Source organism: Grammomys surdaster, unplaced genomic scaffold (genome assembly GCF_004785775.1).
Source record: "Grammomys surdaster isolate TR1022 unplaced genomic scaffold, NIH_TR_1.0 126219, whole genome shotgun sequence".
Lineage (NCBI taxonomy): Eukaryota > Metazoa > Chordata > Mammalia > Rodentia > Muridae > Grammomys > Grammomys surdaster.
The window spans coordinates 6757837-6776123 of NW_021621022.1; the positions used below are offsets into that span (position 1 = coordinate 6757837).

The 18287-nt window shown below is 46.0% G+C and overlaps 1 protein-coding gene across 1 annotated transcript in view; it reads right to left on the minus strand.

Annotated features, from left to right (window-relative positions):
- Nucleotides 1-18287, minus strand: part of Dock5 (dedicator of cytokinesis 5) — a 173754-nt gene that overhangs the window by 9962 nt on the left and 145505 nt on the right. The window contains exons 36-48 of the mRNA XM_028758729.1: nt 18194-18234; nt 17485-17575; nt 14786-14905; nt 13945-14034; nt 11979-12083; nt 10506-10647; nt 9149-9230; nt 8426-8510; nt 7574-7660; nt 4697-4873; nt 3251-3334; nt 2240-2377; nt 614-780 (exon numbers count right to left, since the gene is read on the minus strand). Coding sequence (XP_028614562.1) covers nt 614-780; nt 2240-2377; nt 3251-3334; nt 4697-4873; nt 7574-7660; nt 8426-8510; nt 9149-9230; nt 10506-10647; nt 11979-12083; nt 13945-14034; nt 14786-14905; nt 17485-17575; nt 18194-18234 — 1409 coding nt within the window. The remainder of the gene's footprint in view (nt 1-613; nt 781-2239; nt 2378-3250; nt 3335-4696; nt 4874-7573; nt 7661-8425; nt 8511-9148; nt 9231-10505; nt 10648-11978; nt 12084-13944; nt 14035-14785; nt 14906-17484; nt 17576-18193; nt 18235-18287) is intronic.

The window sequence follows — 18287 nt, forward strand, 5'->3', positions numbered from 1 at the left end:
CAAGGATGGGGGTCTGGGCTCCCTGGCCAGCCAGTGTAACCTCAGCATTGCAGGCAAGGATGGGGGTCTGGGCTCACTCTCCAGCCAGTGTAATCATAGAGTAAGTTCCAGGTTCAGTGAGAAATCATGCCTCAAAAGATCAGGTGGAGGGTAACCGAGGAAGATTCCTTGTCAGCAATCTCTGGCCTCTACACATGCTTGCATGAAAGCACCCACGTGTGCCTGTGCATGTGTGCACACATACAAACATGTGTACGAGAAACTGTCTACAGATGTTTCTAATAAACTGAATGTTAAAAACTCATGAAGAGGTTGTGTGTGTGTGTGTGTGTGGTTTTGTAGCAAAAAAATGATACATAATGAGAAATTAAGCTGTGCCTACAAGGCAATTGTGTTCAGTAGGTGGTAAAATATGGATTTTTCATTTCATTTTTATTTTTTAGTAACAGCACTGTCAGTGATGGTTCTCATGAATACACGTGAAGGAACCCACAGCTGTGAGTTACTCTCCTCAAAGGAGTGGTGTGCAAACACACCAAGTCTCACGTTGGTGCCCAAAGCCAAAGTCACAAGTTATTGTCCTACCCTCCCCAAGTGCAAAGATCAGCCTTACCCATCAGATCCTGGCCTGGAAGGTGCATTGTCAGAAGAGTTGGAGGAGGTGGACACCACTGAGGAGGCCACAGAGGTGACAGACAGCCTGCGCAGCGTGGAGGACATGATGTAGGGCAGTACCATCGAGCCTGCACGGCTTGGCTTCCTCTCCGTCATGCTGGGTGGCTGAAACACATGCAGCCCCTCAAGGTTAGCAGCCTGCAATGCAGCCGGCATGGTCTGGGGCAGCCACCCTGTTGGTCTTATAAAATTATGGCATGTTGATCCAAAAGCAAAGTCTTAAGGAGGCCGTAGAATCTAATGTGGGCAGGGGGAGTCTCCAGAAACCTCGGATTCTACCAGGGAATCACCATCCCCATGTGGTATCCTATTACATTTGCTTTCTGACAGTGGCTGGATTCTAACAATGATCGAGGATAGCAGGCGGAAGGAAAGCTCAGACCTATAGTCTAGGAACGTGGGCACAAAAGACATGCGTTTGTGTCTAGACAGCAGTAGGGGTCAGGGGTCAGCAGAGTACCAGGAAGGAGACTGAACTGGGCATTTCTGGTGATGAGCGGAGCAGCAGAATTTAGTTAGCTATGTGAGCCTCAAACTCACAGCCATCCTTCTGTCTCAGCCTCCTGGGTGCTGAGGTCATAAGTGTGCATCACCACGCCTGGCTGCCTGTGTACACTGATGACTGGGAGAGACAGTGGGAAAGGTCCTCTGAGGGAAGCTCTAGTGGGGAGGTGTGCAGACCTCTGATTGGAGGAAAGAATTTGAAAGTCAGGGGTTCAAAACAAGGCTGTCAGAGAAGGTGAGGTGAACTTGAGGACAAGAGAACACAGCAATGAGCCAGGACCAGTGACGCCACTGATTGAGAGAGGAGAGGTTGGCAGCATGCTTCCCCTCAGCACTTGGGGGTGGAGAGGTGGGAAACCCACAAAGATGCAGCCTCACAGAGTGTGTCAAAGATGACAGAGAAATCTGTCAAGTTTACAACTGTTCCTTCCCACAAAGAGTCAGATGATCAAACTTATACCAAACAGAAAAAGATCCAGAAATGCTATAAAAATCAGGCAGGACAGGAAGGAATGGCCAACATGTAGGAAACTGCCATGCCCGAGTGTTCTCAAAGTGCCTGCCCAGTCCAGCCACCTTGGTGTATAGTCATCAGGCCATTTTTAAAAAAAGAATTATGTGTATGTGTACACTGTAGCTGTCTTCAGACACACCAGAAGAGGGCACTGGAACGGATTGTAGATGGCTGTGAGCCACAATGTGGTTGCTGGGAATTGAACTCAGGACCTCCAGAAGAGCAGTCAGTGCTCTTAACCGCTGAGCCATCTCTCCAGCCCAGGCCATATGCTGAAACTGTCAACTGGGGTCCTGCCACATCTGTAAAATCTGAAGCTATTTATCTGTGTTTCCTAAGCTCTCTGTTCTGAAGGTCAATCAAGTTCGGAAATCTCTAGCCCAAGGATGGTTCGTGTGACTAAAGGTAGAGCACACTCACTCTCTTCTGCCTGCACAATCTGCACATCCCACCTATGCTGGTGTGACTCACCTCTGGCGTCTGACACCCTGGGTCATATCCTGAGAGAGACCCAGCAAAGTTCACGGGCCATTAGTCAAAGCTTACCAGGGTTATGACCCCATACAGCTTCTCTACTTTCTCTTTGAGTTCACGGAAGCATGAAGATAGCCGGTCATGCAGCGGCTTGAGCTGCTCCGTCAGCTTCTCCCCATGGATGCGGATCCCTTCCGTGAGCAGAGGTATCTGGAAGGAAGGTTAGGAAAGAAAAGAGACGTGGTTTGGGAAGGGAGTCAATTCAGACTCGGAGGTTTGGGCGAGGGGGTGGAGTTGGAGAGACTAGCAGACACAGAATTAACTAATGAAAATGTCACTTGTTAGTCAAGGGCTTGGGAACTCTGTCAAGGGAAAACAAAGAAGATCCAAAGACTTTAGAGAGGCCAACTGGCAAGGCTCATACAACTGAGCACTGAGGTAGTCGAAGAGACTCAGTTTCCTAGCAGGGTTTACAGAAGTGATAAGAAAAAGAATGAGATCGGTATGTGTCAGCAAGAAACACAGGCTAGGAAATCAGACTTCAGAATTCCCAGGTGTGCTAATGTGTCTGTGTGTCTGTGTGTCTGTGTGTAAATGTATGTGTGTACATGTGGAGGCAACAGGACAACCTCTGCTGTCATTCTCAGATGTCTCCCACCTTGTTTTTTGAAGAAAGGGTGACTCACTGGCTTGGAATTCACCAACTGGGATAGGATGGCTGGTCAGTAAGTCCATGAAATCTGCCCTAATACTACAAGAGAGTACTGCTACACCTAGTCTCTGTCTCTCTCTGTCTCTCTCTCTCTCTGTCTCTCTCTCTCTGTCTCTGTCTCTCTCTGTCTCTCTCTGTCTCTCTCTCTCTCTCTCTCTCTCTCACACACACACACACACAGACACATGCACACCCTCATATAGAGAGAGACAGAGATGTTGAGAGAGATAGAGAGAGAGAGAAGGGGAGGGACCCCAGAAAGTGGCCTATAGCTACACTTAAGCTATGTAGCATGCCTTAGGGCCCAATGCAGTGGACACGCATGGAGCACTGTGCACAGCTGTCCAGCTGCAGGCTCCCAGCCTACATACCTGTAAGGCAATCAGCCGCTTGAGGAGCTCCACCTTCTCTTGGTCCTCAGGATGCTCTTGTAAGTACTTTTCTGTAAAAAAAGCCTAAAAGGAGAACACATGCGGACATTACTTATGACACACTGCTGATCGCAGAGAGAGGAGGACAGTTTCAAAAGGGAGAAAACATCTTAAGTAACGACTGAACATCCATCCCGTTCACAGGACCACCTTTACTACACAATGAATAATAAAGAGACATATATTAAACAAATTCCTCTATATATAGAATGGTTTCCCTGATCACCAAACCCATCCCGTAAGTTGGGAAGTTTCCTCACTGCAGCTCAGAGAGGTGACACTTGTGTTCAAGAGTATACAGTGGCCAGTAGAAAACCAGAATGAGGTTACAGAAGTGACAGGCCACAGGACCTTCACTCTTCTGGGCTATTGTGTACAAACGGAATTGAGAGTACCAGCCCATGTATCACCCTTTCAGGTCCTGTCTCTTTCTGTCTCATCTTCTCCCTCATCAAAGGAGTTTCTTGGCCACATGTTTAGCTATATTCAAGAAGAGGACTCCAAAAATATTCAGCCACTGAACATGTACCATAACAGCTATGATTCCTGTCTCTTCACAACTGTCCTTCACCTAGACTGAATTCACATCCTCCCATATAAATGATGCTCTAGCCAAATCCTATCCAGTGGAGTACACATGGTCAGTATGCCTCTTATGCCTTTTCAGAGTAACAGATGTAGCATCCAGTTAGACAATGGTGAAGCTGTGTGCCAGTTTGAATGAGCAATGTCAGCCATAGACTCATGTATCTGAACACTCAGAGCCCTCAGCTGATGGTCCTCCATGGAGAGGTTATGGAACATCTATGAGGAAGTCCATCACAGGGCCGAGATCTGAGAATTTAGTCTCACTCCATTTCCTGTTTCCTGTGTGTGGATGGGAATGTGACCGGCTAGCTTCCAGCTCCTGCCACCATGGCACACCATTCCTTCTCTGCTATAATGGATTCTATGTCACTGGCGCCATAAACCAAATAGACTCTTTCTTCATTAAGTTGCTTTTGGTCATAGTATTTCATTACAGCAGCAGAGAAGTAACTAATACAAGCTGAAACGTTTTCTCTCCATACGACTTGGCTCAAGTCAGGCTGGAGATTCCTGGAGACTCATTCTACATAAAGCATCTCTGCGTAACCTAAAAGTGGCTTTCCTGGAAGTGCATCCTGAGCTCTGGGAGCACCCTGAACTGCCTTTCTCCCAGAGGACAGGATAGCGGGTGCATCCACCAGAGGCACAGGGCCAGGCACTCTTTCACTGAGGCTTCACAAGACAATGTGAGGCCAGGGACAATCCTTGTGTAATTCCACATGTCCATTCAGGGAGGAGAGTGGCACATGACACGGAGGACGGCCTGTCTTTCTTGTGAGACTCAGGAGCAGGACTTACCTTTTCGTAGTTGGAGAATCCCCCCATGACAGCTGGGTCCACGATGCCGCTGAGTAGCATGGAGAGCGGGTGCACAGAGAGAGAATGGTCCCAGGCATGCTGCTGCACGCAGTTGCTGACCCTCTCGTTGGTCAGCTCCATGGTTTCTATGGCATTCTCCAAAGGACTGATCTCTTCCTGGGGAATGGAGCAGATGGGAGAAGGACCCGGGTGAGTTCCACTCCAAAGACTGAAATAACCTGATCATTCTTCTCAAGATAGGGAAATTCTGCACAATCTGCAGGAGCGTTCAATTGTTAGGATTCTGTTCATTAGGCACCCCATGCTTTTCTATTGGTTAATTACAAAATTGGCTATTGAAAAATCTTAGGAAGTGGGATGTTGTAAACTGTGGGCTGTAGAAAACACTGTTTTTTTTTTTTTTTGAGCAAAACATCTACACAAAGTGTGTGAAGAAATCTAGATCTGTAGAGCATTGTTTCTCAGGCAATCCCATCTCAGGGGCTCTGAGGTGATCGCTGGTTAACAGATCTGAGACCCTTCTGCGCCACTGACAATGGAAACTGTCCCCTGGAAAATTCACATGTCTCCTTGGTAAGAAAGAACAGAGATCTTGGAATCCTTACATCCAGATCCTTGCCTCATCTCCTTAGGGTAGATCCTGTGGTTAATGGAAGTCAGAAAGAACAGGAAGACTCAAGAGCCACACTGAGTTTTAGATGAAGAAGCAATCACAGGAACTAGATTCTTCTTCCAGAAATGTCCTCAAAACCACATTTCCCAAAAAGCCAGCACCTTCATTTCATCTACTGTTGGCCACAGGGCCGCCTATTCCAGAATTTATTCCTAACATCTCTACCCAGAAAGCATGCTACATTTAAATAAATGATTTCTCATTAGCACCAAGTAATAGATCAGACTTCAGGTCATAATGGCCAAGAAATATCCTCTTCTTCCCTTCCCTTTACTTCTGTACTTTCCTTTCATTGTTGTCCTGAGACAAGGTCTTACTACATTGCCCCTTTAACCCATGATGAGAACCAGACTAGCCTCACGCTAGCATTGATCTTCTTGACTCATCCTCCCAAAAGTTGGTACAAGCATGTGCCACCATATCCAACTACAGGAGATGCCTGGGTCCCAGAATACCTCTTTTCCTCCTCTCCCCTCTATTGAGTATAAACATGTGTGTGTGCATGCCAAAGTAGTGCTTCACACTGACTGTACATGATCAGCTCAGGAATTATTTTTCACATGCCTACTTTATGCCAAGTACCATGCTGTGCACCAGTTACAAAAGTGATGAAATACACAGCCAGCTCAGAAATACGTAGGAGGACTGGTTCTTGGATTTTTGAGAGCAACAAAATCTAAGGGTGCATGAATGCCTTGGTTCTGAAGTGATACAGTATTTATATATAATTTCTCTATATATATCTTTTTATATACTTAATTACTTTATTGGAGACAGGATGTCATTATATCTCCCTGGATATAGAATATAGAGTGTCCTAGAACTCACTATGTAGACCAGCTTGGCCTTGAACTCAGAGATCTACCTGCCTCTAGCCCTCAGGTGCTGGGATTAAAGGCATGTGCCATCACATCTGGCTTTGGATGACTGGTAGGACCTAAGGTTATAGCGGTGGATATTATACATTATCTAGGGAATAAGGCAAGGAAAGAGTCTGTATATATTTAGAATAGAGAAGCAGCTTGCTTCGCCTCAATACATAGTACACTGTCCACAGGTGGTGAAGCCCACAGTTGGCTGAGCTGCTGAGACTGGAACTACACATTGTAACTCAAAGCTAGTAGGAGTTTGATAGTTTTAGTAGAAACTCAAGACTTTCAAATAGGGTGCATTAGAAATATGTCCAGAATGGTATGAACACAGAGTTGGCTGCACAGAGAAGGTGGATCTCACACTAATTTGATAGGAATAAAACTGAGCAGTGGTCAGAGGACATTGAGGCCCACCACCCCCAAGTGACCCAATGTCATTAACTATGTAAACCATCTAAGTCTTAGTTTTGACAGCTTCTCTCAGAGATGTGGAAGGAGATGGATGAAGGTGGACTGAGGGGGAAGATGAAGACAGAGGTGGAGAAAGGAGGAAGATAGCCACGAACAGAGGCAGGCAGACATGAAAGGGGAGGGATATAAGTGGATGGAAGTGGATGGAGATGGACAGAGATAAATGCAGGTGGCTAGAAATGAGAGCGGGCTCCATAGTGCAGGCACAGGGAAGCAAGCCACAGGAGGATGCCAACGTAAGAACACATGAGACAGTCAGGTCTGCTCAGTGGGATCCACACTCTGAGGTACTGAGGAACACTGGCTGAAAAGACCAAGACAGAGGCAACAGGAGACCTTTTAGGACACAGCAGAGACCAGAACGGGATGACAACAATGCAAATACACGGGGACAGAGAGAAGACAGATCAGATAAGTACTATAAAGATTAAATGGCAGCTTTGGGAAGGAGCAGGGCAGGGGCTGCAGCAACACGGATGCTTAAGCTGAGAGCTAGAGGGGCTTCAGGAAAGATGGTGTGGTGGAGGCAGCTCTCCAGACACATTCCAGCACTGTTTCTGGGCACTGACAGCATTACAAAAGGAGACAACGCCTCTCAGGCCACCAAAGAGTCAGTCTCTGAGTGTGACCTTTCGGGTTGGTGTTGTAACATCAACTTTACAAAGCGACCCTATTACACAAGTGTGCTTTTTATTTCGCCTTTAAAACACAAAGTTGGCCAGAGGGAGGTAAGCCAAGCCGGTGCAGGCTGCAGCGGAACAGAACAAAAGCAGTTATTATTTCTGCAGAGAGGTTCCCACCACACACCCCCTGCCAGAGTTACAACTTCAAATGACTCACTACTGAAATATGTTTGACTTCGAACCACTTGAGAATCCCAGGGAAGGTATAGGCCGTCGTGTACGTGGTCCTTTCAATCCACATGGTCTGGTGCAAGAAAGAAAACACAAAATGAGACAGTGGCCTGCTTCCAGGTTACAACTGACCCCAAACCTCTGGCTCAGTTGGTGAGACTCCATCCTCATGTCTTCTAGGGAGTGAACATATTCCTCATAAAACTCAAGGATTGTGGGATATGGGTCTACATGGAGCTAGTCTCCTTGGGCCCTTTCCTTCTAAAGATGGAAACCTGAGGTTCAGGAGGTGTGACTTGCCTATGGTCTATCATCATATCAGCAACAGAGCCCAGATCTGAGTCCTTCAGTTTGGAGGTTTCCCACTGAGATGACAGCCTGCTTGTCAGTAATTAACAGGTTACTCTCTCCTACAGGGGAAGATCCAAACTCCTGCCTTAGCCAAGGAGGATGAGAGGGAAGACACTGGAGATCACCAGAAGGCAAACAGGGGCTGGGGGTGAGGGGGATAGCTTGGGTGGGGAAGTGCTTGCTGAGTAAGGAAAAGGACCTGCAACCAATCCCCAACACTCATGGACAAAGCCAGGGTGGTGGCATAAGCTTGTAGTCCCAGAGCTGGAGAGGAGAGATGGAGGAGGATTCCCAGGAGTTCACTGGGTGGCCAACCAAGCTGGGCTGCTAAGCTGCAGTCCCAAGAAAAGACCCACTGACAAAAATAACAAGATGGGAAGCTCCTGAGGAATGACACCCAAGGGTGACTTCTAGCCTCCAAATGCACATGTGTACCCTGCCCCCGACACGCACACATACACCGAGAAAACAAACCAAACTGACTCACGGCAAACTCATTTTCCGGGTCTTTTTCTCCTTTCCTGAATGGCCGGGAATATCTGAACTGCTGCACTTCATTGGCTCTGTAGTAGCTGGGAAAGGACAGAGCAAATGCACTGGACCTCATAGAACCAGCCCACAACCCCAAATGTGACACGCCTGGCACCGAGGTCTACCCCTATGGCCGACAGGGTCACACTGAGGTCCCCAGGACAGTACATACCTGAGTTTCATACCACATCTTATTTTTCATACATGAGAGTTTATTTTACAGCTCACAGTTTTAAAAGGTACGTATACCCACCATGTTTGTGGTCTCCTTTGCATAGTTCTGTCATAATGCTGTTAATCAACCTCACTGGCATGGTAGCTTCCCTGGAGACAGGAAGCAACCTCAAACACTGGGACAGGGTGGTCCTCAGTGATACCTGAGTGGCTATTTGAGCGAGAGGATCCTGTGCCCAAGTGAAGTTTACCTTTCCCTCTGACTCAATGATAAAAAAATCCATGCTGCTTTAACTTGATAAGCTTTCATCTTGTATGCAAAACAGTTAGTAATACGTCTTCCAAAATATAACAAATGAAAAAAGGCTTTGCTTTTGACACATTCCAAATAGTCTTGTTTTGTAGACCAGACTGGCCTTGAATGCACCTCTCCTTCCCTCCACTGCTACCATGACAGGAGGGCACCATGTCCCACCTGATTGTTTCCTTTTTAAGAACCACTTACTTCAAGATCTGCTCTGGAACCGGTTTGTCCTTGTAGCTGGGCGGCAAGCACATCACAGGCTTTACCGTGAAGCACTGCAGGTCTGAGGGCTTATTAAGGAAAAGGCTGGCCCTTTGGGTGCCACAGGCTGCGAGCGAGCGAGGTCCCTGCTCCCACTTCTCATCTCCCTTCAACTGGTGCCAGCACTGCACTGAAATTCACTCCCATGTCCCCTGTCAAGATGTGGGACTCCCCAGGACACCTCGTGTGGCCAGACACCTGGCAAATATCCTTGCCACATGAAGTGTCAGGAAAGTATAAGGAAACAGACAGCCAGAAGTGCTCTCAAATGATCTCTTCTGAATATGCATGCCTCTGAAACAGCCAGACTCCAGAACCCTCCTGGGGAACACAATTGCTATCTTTAGGTGTTACTATTGACGAGGTGAGCCCCTTCGTGGGGACTAAGTGTTCTGAATTTTTCTTTTAAGCTCAAGGCAAACCTATACAACAGATCGTTCTTTTTCAGCAGAGGAGAACTTGGAGGCCAAGAGAAGTGAAAATTTCAAGATTCCATAACTGGGGAGCGAAGTCAGACTCCAAAACCAGCATGGGGTAAGGGGACTTGCTTGGATGGGATGGATGAAAACTCCTAGGAAAGGGCCTCTCCTGGCATCCTTACCAGTGCAGACATAGCCTGTCCTCTGTGCCTACAGGTTCTGTACCCAAAGAGATAACCAAGTGAGGAGTTTCTTCTGTACAACCAGATATAGACTTTCCTCCTCCAAGTCCTTATCTCCTAAAGCATACACTGTGATAATACTTACAGAATACTTTCTGTATCTGGGTGTCAACTAGGAGGGGCTGGGGAACTGGCTCAGTTGGTAAAGTGCTTGCTATACAAGCATGAGGGCCAGAGTTCTAATCCCCAGGACATGGCTAAACACACACACGCACATGGTATCTGGGAGAATGTGTATAGGCTACATGCAAATATAATGACTTGAAAAGCTACAGATTTTGGTATCCATGCATGGCAGAAAGGGCAGAGGGTGTCCTGGAACCACTGGCTGGGAGGATATCAAGAATGCAGTTGGATGGTTTTAAGTGTGCAGTTTTAAAATCTTTAACAGAATCCAGAACTTCCTTTAAGCTCCCTGAGTATGAAGTTTATTCATTCATCATACTCAACACTTACTGACCAGGTCTTCCCTAAGGGCCTCCAAAGATATTTACACTGAGTGATGGAAGGCATGGTTTGAAAGATCGGAGTGTATCTGCCAACAGAGAAGGAGCTGCAACTCTTAATTTATTTGGCTTGGCCTGGTCCATCCCAGGGTAAAGAGCCACTGGGCCGCTGTCCCCATGGCAAGGATACACTGCTTTGGGGATGACCTGATGTCTTCCCCTGGTGGTGTGGTACTGGTCATCTTCTCAGCATTGGGGAACTGGGTCAGCAACCTCAAGCTGAAGTCTTCTCGCCTCTCGTACTCCTTTCCCCGGTAGATGAAGATTTTGTTCTGCAGGTCAGGGAAGCCAAAGGAAGTCATTAGGTACGAAGGGTGAAGGGGTATCTGGAGCTGAGGATAGAGAAGGCCATTGTGCTTCTCCATCGAAGCTAAATCCACAACCATGTAAGTGCATAGTGGACGTGATTTGCATACTCAACAGGTATTGAGCAGCATCCATTGGGTAGATACGGGTTTAATCCCTCCTTTCCCTAGCTGATGGACATACGAATTGGATACAGGCTTTGGTCCTTATGATTAAGGCTGCTCTCCCTACAGTATTTTGGAATGATTAGATTTCTATTCACTTGAGTAAATACTCCCTGGCTACAAGCTCTTTCAGCATAGGCCATTTTTCTTGGTTATGGTTTAAATTTTATATTCATATGTTAATATTTAACTTCCCACCTGGCCTCCATTAGCTTGTAGAATCACTGAGGGCAGAGAAATGTCTGAGTAACTTCAGGATATTTCTGCTTCTTCCCAGGAGCCTGAGTAGACACTTTACTGGTGAGGATTCACTGCTTTCTCATTGAGCAATTAGGAATATAAATGGCTCTCTTTGGTAGTTATTGTTTTGTTTTTTTAAATTTGTTTTGATTTGGTAGCACAGTCTCAAGTAGCCCAGGCTGACCTCTAACTCAGAGGATAATCCTGAACTTCTGATTCTGAGTCCACCTCAAGTGTTATGATTGAAGGCATAGTCAAACATACCCAGGTCATGTGATTCTGGGAATGGACCCCAGTGTTTCATGCATGCTAGGCAAGCAGCGAACCAACATACCCATCCCATTCTGTAGTTTTAAAATTAGGAGTATGAGAGATAATACATATTTAAATAAAGCTCACGTCTAAAAGACTTCTTTTTAAAGTTTTTGTTTCTTAAATTCTGAAGTCACTGGGTCAGTACATGTACTTTTGAGAGGGGTCTCTCAATGCCTGTTACCACTACAAAATTGCTTTTACTTTGGGGCAGTGTCTGTTGCCTTGTTCTTGGGATATCTGATTTCAAAGTGGCCCTGTCTGGAAATAAAATAAGCAGCAAAACACATCCATCCACACTTGTCCAAGCTTGGCCCGTAGATGAGGCCAATTCTGTTTTTCCTTCTCTCCTTGCACCTGGGGAAAGCCATTGGACAAAGGGTCGGCCAGAATACCAGTGGTGTCAGGGGTGTGGGGTAGAGAGGCCAGCATTCAGGAAGAGGTCTCTCTCTCTGACCCGACCTCCCACAGAGGGAACACAGGCCAGCTGCTGCTGCTGGCCATCTGGAAGAGAGATAAGTCTCCCCTCTCCCCTGAACCCTACTCCTATTGGCTCTGGGGACCACCCCCAGGCTCCTCACCCGCAGGAAGGAAGGGAAGCCCTGTCCGTAGTATCCCACAGCAAAGTATTCGGGCTGGGGCCTCATGGCCTTAATGATGTTCTCGTAAAACAAGGCTCTTTTTTTCTGAAAAACAAAATAACACATTCCGCCTGGAGGTTATCAGGATGCTGTCAGAGGAAGAAATAAAAAAGAAAAAGGTCAGCCCATTTGCTGTGCTTTCTCATGTATCAGATAAATGGAAGGTCCTTGGAGACCACCTTGTAGGCCACAGGGTGACTCTTTTCTGGGATCTGATGTTTGGGATTTTGGGTCCAGGATGGGCCTTGGAGTCTTTCTCAGACTTTCTGAGGTCCACAGGCAGTATCTAAACTTAACCAGGCATGTGAAAGTAGATGCTGAGGAAGTTTCTGTTCTGAGCAACTGATGTGCAGGGCCACACCTTGGGCCCTGATGACCCTAAGGTGAGTTCCACCCACTTCACTCTCTTGTTCCACCTCTTTGGATGCTTTACTATGGAGTCTTTGAGGCAGTGTCGTAGGTAGCTCAAGCTAGCCTCTGACTCTCCATATAGCTGAAGATGATCCTCGAACATCGCCTAACCAGGTGCTGCTGGGATTACAGAAATGCACCCCGATGCCTGGTTTAATGTGGAAGTAGGGATTGAACCCAGGGCTTTATGCATGCTAAGAGTGAACCAAGACCTCACCCAGCCTCCTCGGCCACTTCCTTGTTCTGCATGCTAGGCAGAACTTGCATCTATGCCCCAAGCAGCTGGGATTATCATCTTGTACCACACACAGCCCAACCACAGTTGACAGAACTCTGTGACCACCTAGAGGCAACGGTCAGCCAGAACTAGGCTTTCTTAGTTTGATGACTGGTGGCCAGCATCTTAACTCAAGCTAGCTTATAAAACTATTGAGTTGAATTAATTTCCGGCCTCTCAATGGCAGAAGCTGGTAAAATCAATGAGTTAAGTTTTCACTAAATGCTCTTGACAAGTAGATTCTCAAGAAAAAGATTAGTCTGTGATAGTGACGACTAACCTTTCCAGGCTCCTTCTGTAAAAAGGTTCTTGCCACTGCTGGGCATGTGGGTGGTTGCAGTATGTGCTGCTTGTTTGTAAGAGCTGAACTGTGCCTGCAGCTGGGTTTAATACACAGGCTTGGGCTGGAGAGATGGTTCAGCGGTTAAGAGCACTGACTGCTCTGACAGAGGTCCTGAGTTCAATTCCCAGCAACTACATGGTAGCTCACAACCATCTGTAATGGGATCTGATGCCCTCTTCTGGTGTGTTTGAAGACAGCCACAGTGTACTCATATAAATAAATAAATGAATATTTAAAAAAAAATTTAAAAAATACACAGGCTCAGGAAACTGTCAATGCTGAGTCTTTGGAGACACCAGAAAAGGTGGCAAAAACCTCTTAGATGCTGGCAGAAACATTCACAGCTTGTCCTGGTAGGCACAGTAGCATTCTAGGAGGAAGCAAAGCCAGCCTCAAGGATGGGCTGTCCTCTTATTGTAAAATTATGATTTAGTGTGAGTGTGTGAAAGCACACATGTGTCATAGTCCATGGTCTGAGAACAACTATAAGAGTCTATTCTCTCCTTCCAACATGTGGAATGTGGAGATTGGACTCGCTTGGCAGGCTTGACAGTAAATGCCTTTATCTGCTGAATTGGCCTAAGACAAGGGAATTCTGATGAACAGATGATGCCCCATGGTAGCCAGGATGGGGCATGATCACCCAGGCTCAGTGCTCCCACCTTCCCTAGGGCAGTCCTCATTCCTAATCCCAGGGGACTTCTTGGAGGACAACCTGGAGAACAATGGTCAAAGCTTTTGGGGTTATACATCTTTTCTTTTAAAATAAGGTTTACTTTTCCACTGGGAAGCGTACCCTTGGCCCTGTTTTCAACCTGTTTACCAAACTGTTCTTAGAAGTGCCCACCTCAGCAGCCTTGCTGGCCCAGACTTACCAAGAGACTGCCCAGGCCCTCGTAGTCAAATACTTTGCTCTCGTAGGTCTCTGCCAGCTCTTTGCTCAGCTTGATGGCTTTCTCCCACATCTTCAGAAGAAGGAAAGCAGGGTGAGATGTGGCGGCTGTTACCTCCCCTAAGGATAACTGAGACTAAGCAGTCAGCAGGCTGAGTGTCCGTAAGGGACTCTGACTTGGAACACCGTTTGATCAACTAACCCTTTCTTTCCCAATGTTTTAAGAATACCACGGGTTGAATAGCCCTTTTCTGAAATGCCTAGGATTACCGGTGTTTCCAATTTGGAATATTTTTTTTTCTCTTTTGATTTGGGATACTTTCCATAGACATTACTGATCAGGTGTCCCTGCCTCTGCCTCCCAAGTGGTGGGATTAAGGTGTGCACCACCATGCTCAGCTCCAAAATCACCTTTTTACCTTTTTTTTTTTTTTTTTTTTGAGATAGGATTTCTCACTAAACCTCAAGCTTATCATTTTGGCTAGTCTGGCTGGCCAGCAAGCCCTGGAAGACTTACTGTCTCCTTCTCCCAAAAATGGGGTTATGGGTACATGTACTCATGGCCTGCTTTTAGCTACATGCTGGAGATCAAACCTCAGGTCCTTAGTATTGCATAGCAAGCACTTTATACACTGAACAATCTTTTAAGCCTCTGTCATTTTGCTGGGAATAAGTGTCCTTATCCTGCGTGCTCTGTGAAGACTCAAACACTCAGAATTAGAAATCTAGTTAATAGAATCCTTTTTCTCTTTCCAGTAGCAAAAACAAAAACAGCAAAACCCAGACAACAACAACTGAGAACCCTCCCCCCCACACACACTCACTTTGCCTTTATCAAAATAGGATATGATCTCTTGATACAGTTTCTCTTTAAGCTCCTGCTGGGTATAAACATAGTAACTATCCCTCTGCAGCAAGTGAGGCACACAGGGCTTGTCCGACCACTACACAGAGAAAAAGAAAACACAGGGATTAATGAGGCAAAACTTCAGACCAAAAAAAATCAGGAATCCACTTATTTGCATGCTGTCAACTTACCCATATTGTGTTTTAAGTTATTTACCAAACACAAAACTACATACACAAGGAGGCCCATATGTCAGCTCTGCTCTGAAACAAGTGTCATGCCAAATGGCCAGGCACCTGCAGTGTTCCTCAACAAGGGAGGAATGGAGTGAGGCTGCTAACCCAGTGTAATACTGTATGGAAGGCATCCTGAACACAACCAGATGAGAGAAACACGCTAGGCCCACAACCATGGAGGAGCAGGTAAAGCTATCACTGCCTGCCGACATTTCCTTCTCCATAGTACACTGCAGCCCAGTGCAAAACCAGACACAGCTTGGAGAACTAAGAAGCAAAGGAATAAAAATATTTGAGGATGGACCTTGGCTAAAAAGACAACAGCCACACAGAAGAGAGCAGAAGCAAAGAGTCCATCACAATGAAGCCCATTGAACACCTCAGATGTCACCAGGATTACACAAGACTTGGATGCTGGGAGCCTGACCAGCCATTCAAAGGCACGGCTGCAGCCCTGAGGAAAGGGAAACTCTCACTATGCCTTGGGAGGAGAACACTATGTCATAAACATGGAACTTCTTACTAAAGCCCTCCCCCTAGGTCCACTGCCCTTCTTTGGTGGTGGTGTGACTTGAACCCCGGGCTTTGTGCATGCTAGGTATGTGCACTCCAAGTGAGCTGGGCCTCCAGCCTTACTTTTACATGTCTATATTTTTGACACTTGAGGTCTCACTAAGTTGTTCAGGCCTTCAAGGTGGAATCCTCCAGCCATAGCCTCCTCCCTACCAATGAGAATTACAGGTCTATCCTAGCAGGCCCTGCAAAGTTCGTTTCTTCTCTCCCTCCCCCTTACCTCTTTCTCTCCTCTTCCCTTTCCTTCCCTTCTCTTCCCCTCTCTTCCTTGCCTTTCCCTCCCTTCTCCCCTTCTTTCTTAGGCCTGGAAGTAGGGGTATGAGCATGCCATGTGAGTGCTTTACCACTGAGCTATACCCTGAGAGTCAAGTCATTTGAAATTCCAGGCCTCTAAGGCCCAGATGGAAAAATACAGAGGAACGAGAAGCAGCACTGGGGAGGGGGGGGGCAATGAGGAGTAAATACGTCCATGATAACACACTGTACAGAAAGGATCATATCAACAATGTAGCCTTAATGCATGAACAGAGGCCCAAATGCAAGGAGATACTAGAATGGGACCTCCTCCAACAGAGATAAAGCTGGCAACTTAGGCCAGTGGATGAAATTCAGATTATATTTAACAAATACTGTCTCTACTGTGTAAAGCTAACTGGGAAGAAAAGCCGAATCTACACTTCATACCTTACACCAGATCAGGACAACTTAATTTTCTTTTCTTTCGTTTTTTAAATTTTTTGAGGTGGGTTCTCCCTATGAATCACAGGCTCTCCCTGAACTCACCATGCCCCCTGTCTCAACATTCTAAGTGCTGGAATTATAGGTATGCACCACCATGGCCAGCTTGAGAATTTAATTTTCTGGGTAGCAAAAATAAAAAGACCTATAGGGCTTATCACCAGGGACCATTCTCTGATGATATCCATGGGCAGAAAACCCTTCAGTATCCCAACCTTGAGCATGGACTGTAGATTTTCTTGGGAAATGAAGAGGCAGGGGACTCCTGTGTTTAGCTAATGAGAATGATGCATGGATAGATTTTAGAATCAAATCAAGTCAAGATAAACTTTTGACTTTAAGAATGGAAGCCAGACGGTTTAGCAAGAGGCTACTATAGTACTTCAGGTAGAAATGTCAGGGGACTGGACGTGGATGACAGCAAGGGATTATTATTTTATTTACTTATTTATTTATTTTAGTTAGAAGATAGATTGAGGACATACGTTATTCATGGAAGAGTAGAAGGCAGCAACCAAAAGAGAAGGCTGGAGTGTGACTAAGCTCCTGGGCAGAAGGGAGAGGTCAGACAGAGAAGGGGAGGAGCAAAGGGTGGGGTCAAAGGCTTGTGGTTTAGACACGTTGAGTTTGAGTTATCTATTCAAGATTGATGCTTATGCAGGAATCCAAAGGAGGACAGGGCTTCAAATAATTACCTGAGATTTGGGACAAGCAGAAGCATTGACATCATGCTCCACTATAATTTTATTTGGAGAGAGGAGAGATCAGATATACAGGAAATTATTGCTTCCAAGTCGCTTATTCATTCATAACTCATCTCTGTATCATTTTACTAATCTCTTTACACATAATCGACATGTATTTATTTAATGAGAATGCCAACCATCACAGAGGCTGCTAAGTTGTATCCTGCTTCCTAAGGAGCTTTAAATATCAAATGATTCTCTTCCCAGTCTTCATCTGAAATGTGACCCTGTTTATCCAGAACACAGGAACACATTCCTAGATAAACTATACCCCCTGAATAAGGTCCTTTCGGGCCCATATCATGAAGTTGATAGAAGTTAGTCCCAAAGGACTGAAAACCCAGCAAACACAATGAGTCTTCCATACAGGTCCCATTTATTACCTGCAGAAGCTCGGCGTGTAAGAGGAGTGTGTAGGCAGCTTCTGTGTAGTTCTCACAGTCTCTGTGCAAATCTCGAAGCTTGTACAAATACCTGGTGAGACAGGAGAGAAGAGGCCCTTTGTCACCAAGGAGGTGTGCCAGCGCTCAGAGCATTCTCTAGCCAGGTCCCAGCCTGCACATAAACTTCTGCTTCTAACAGGAACACCTCCTTCTCTTAGGCAATAGACTTGCCACCTCCTACTTCTCTAGCACACAGTACCCCTTCCTGCCCTGTGGTTTTCCTAGCTCTTCTATTTTGTCTTCTTAATTTATTATTATTATTATTATATTATTATTATATTGATCCTCTTTGGGATGTGTAGTAAAGCTTTGGAAATTCTATTGATGACAAGTTGACTTCATGATCAGAGACTCATGACCCTCAAACCAAGGGCCACTGTGGGTTATTTCTCCTTCCTGTCCCTTTGAGTCCCTTCTATCCCTCCTTGCATGGTGATTACACACCTGATGCTATTACACACTCCCTCAAACTGTATTTATCTGTGGCTCTGTCTAGAGAGCTCACCCCCTGAGGCTGGCTGCACACATCCTGTATTTGTTGGAATCTATTGAGGTAGCAACAGTGCTCTCAGGGCAGTATTTTCTGGTTTAAAAATATACCACAAACCCATGACACAGATAGCAAAACCAAGGCATTTCCTTCACTTACCGTATGTATATGTCCTCTCGCTTCTTTTCTTTATAAAAATTCTGCCAAAAAGAAGGTCACAAGATACCAACATAAATGAAAGGCTGCTGATGAA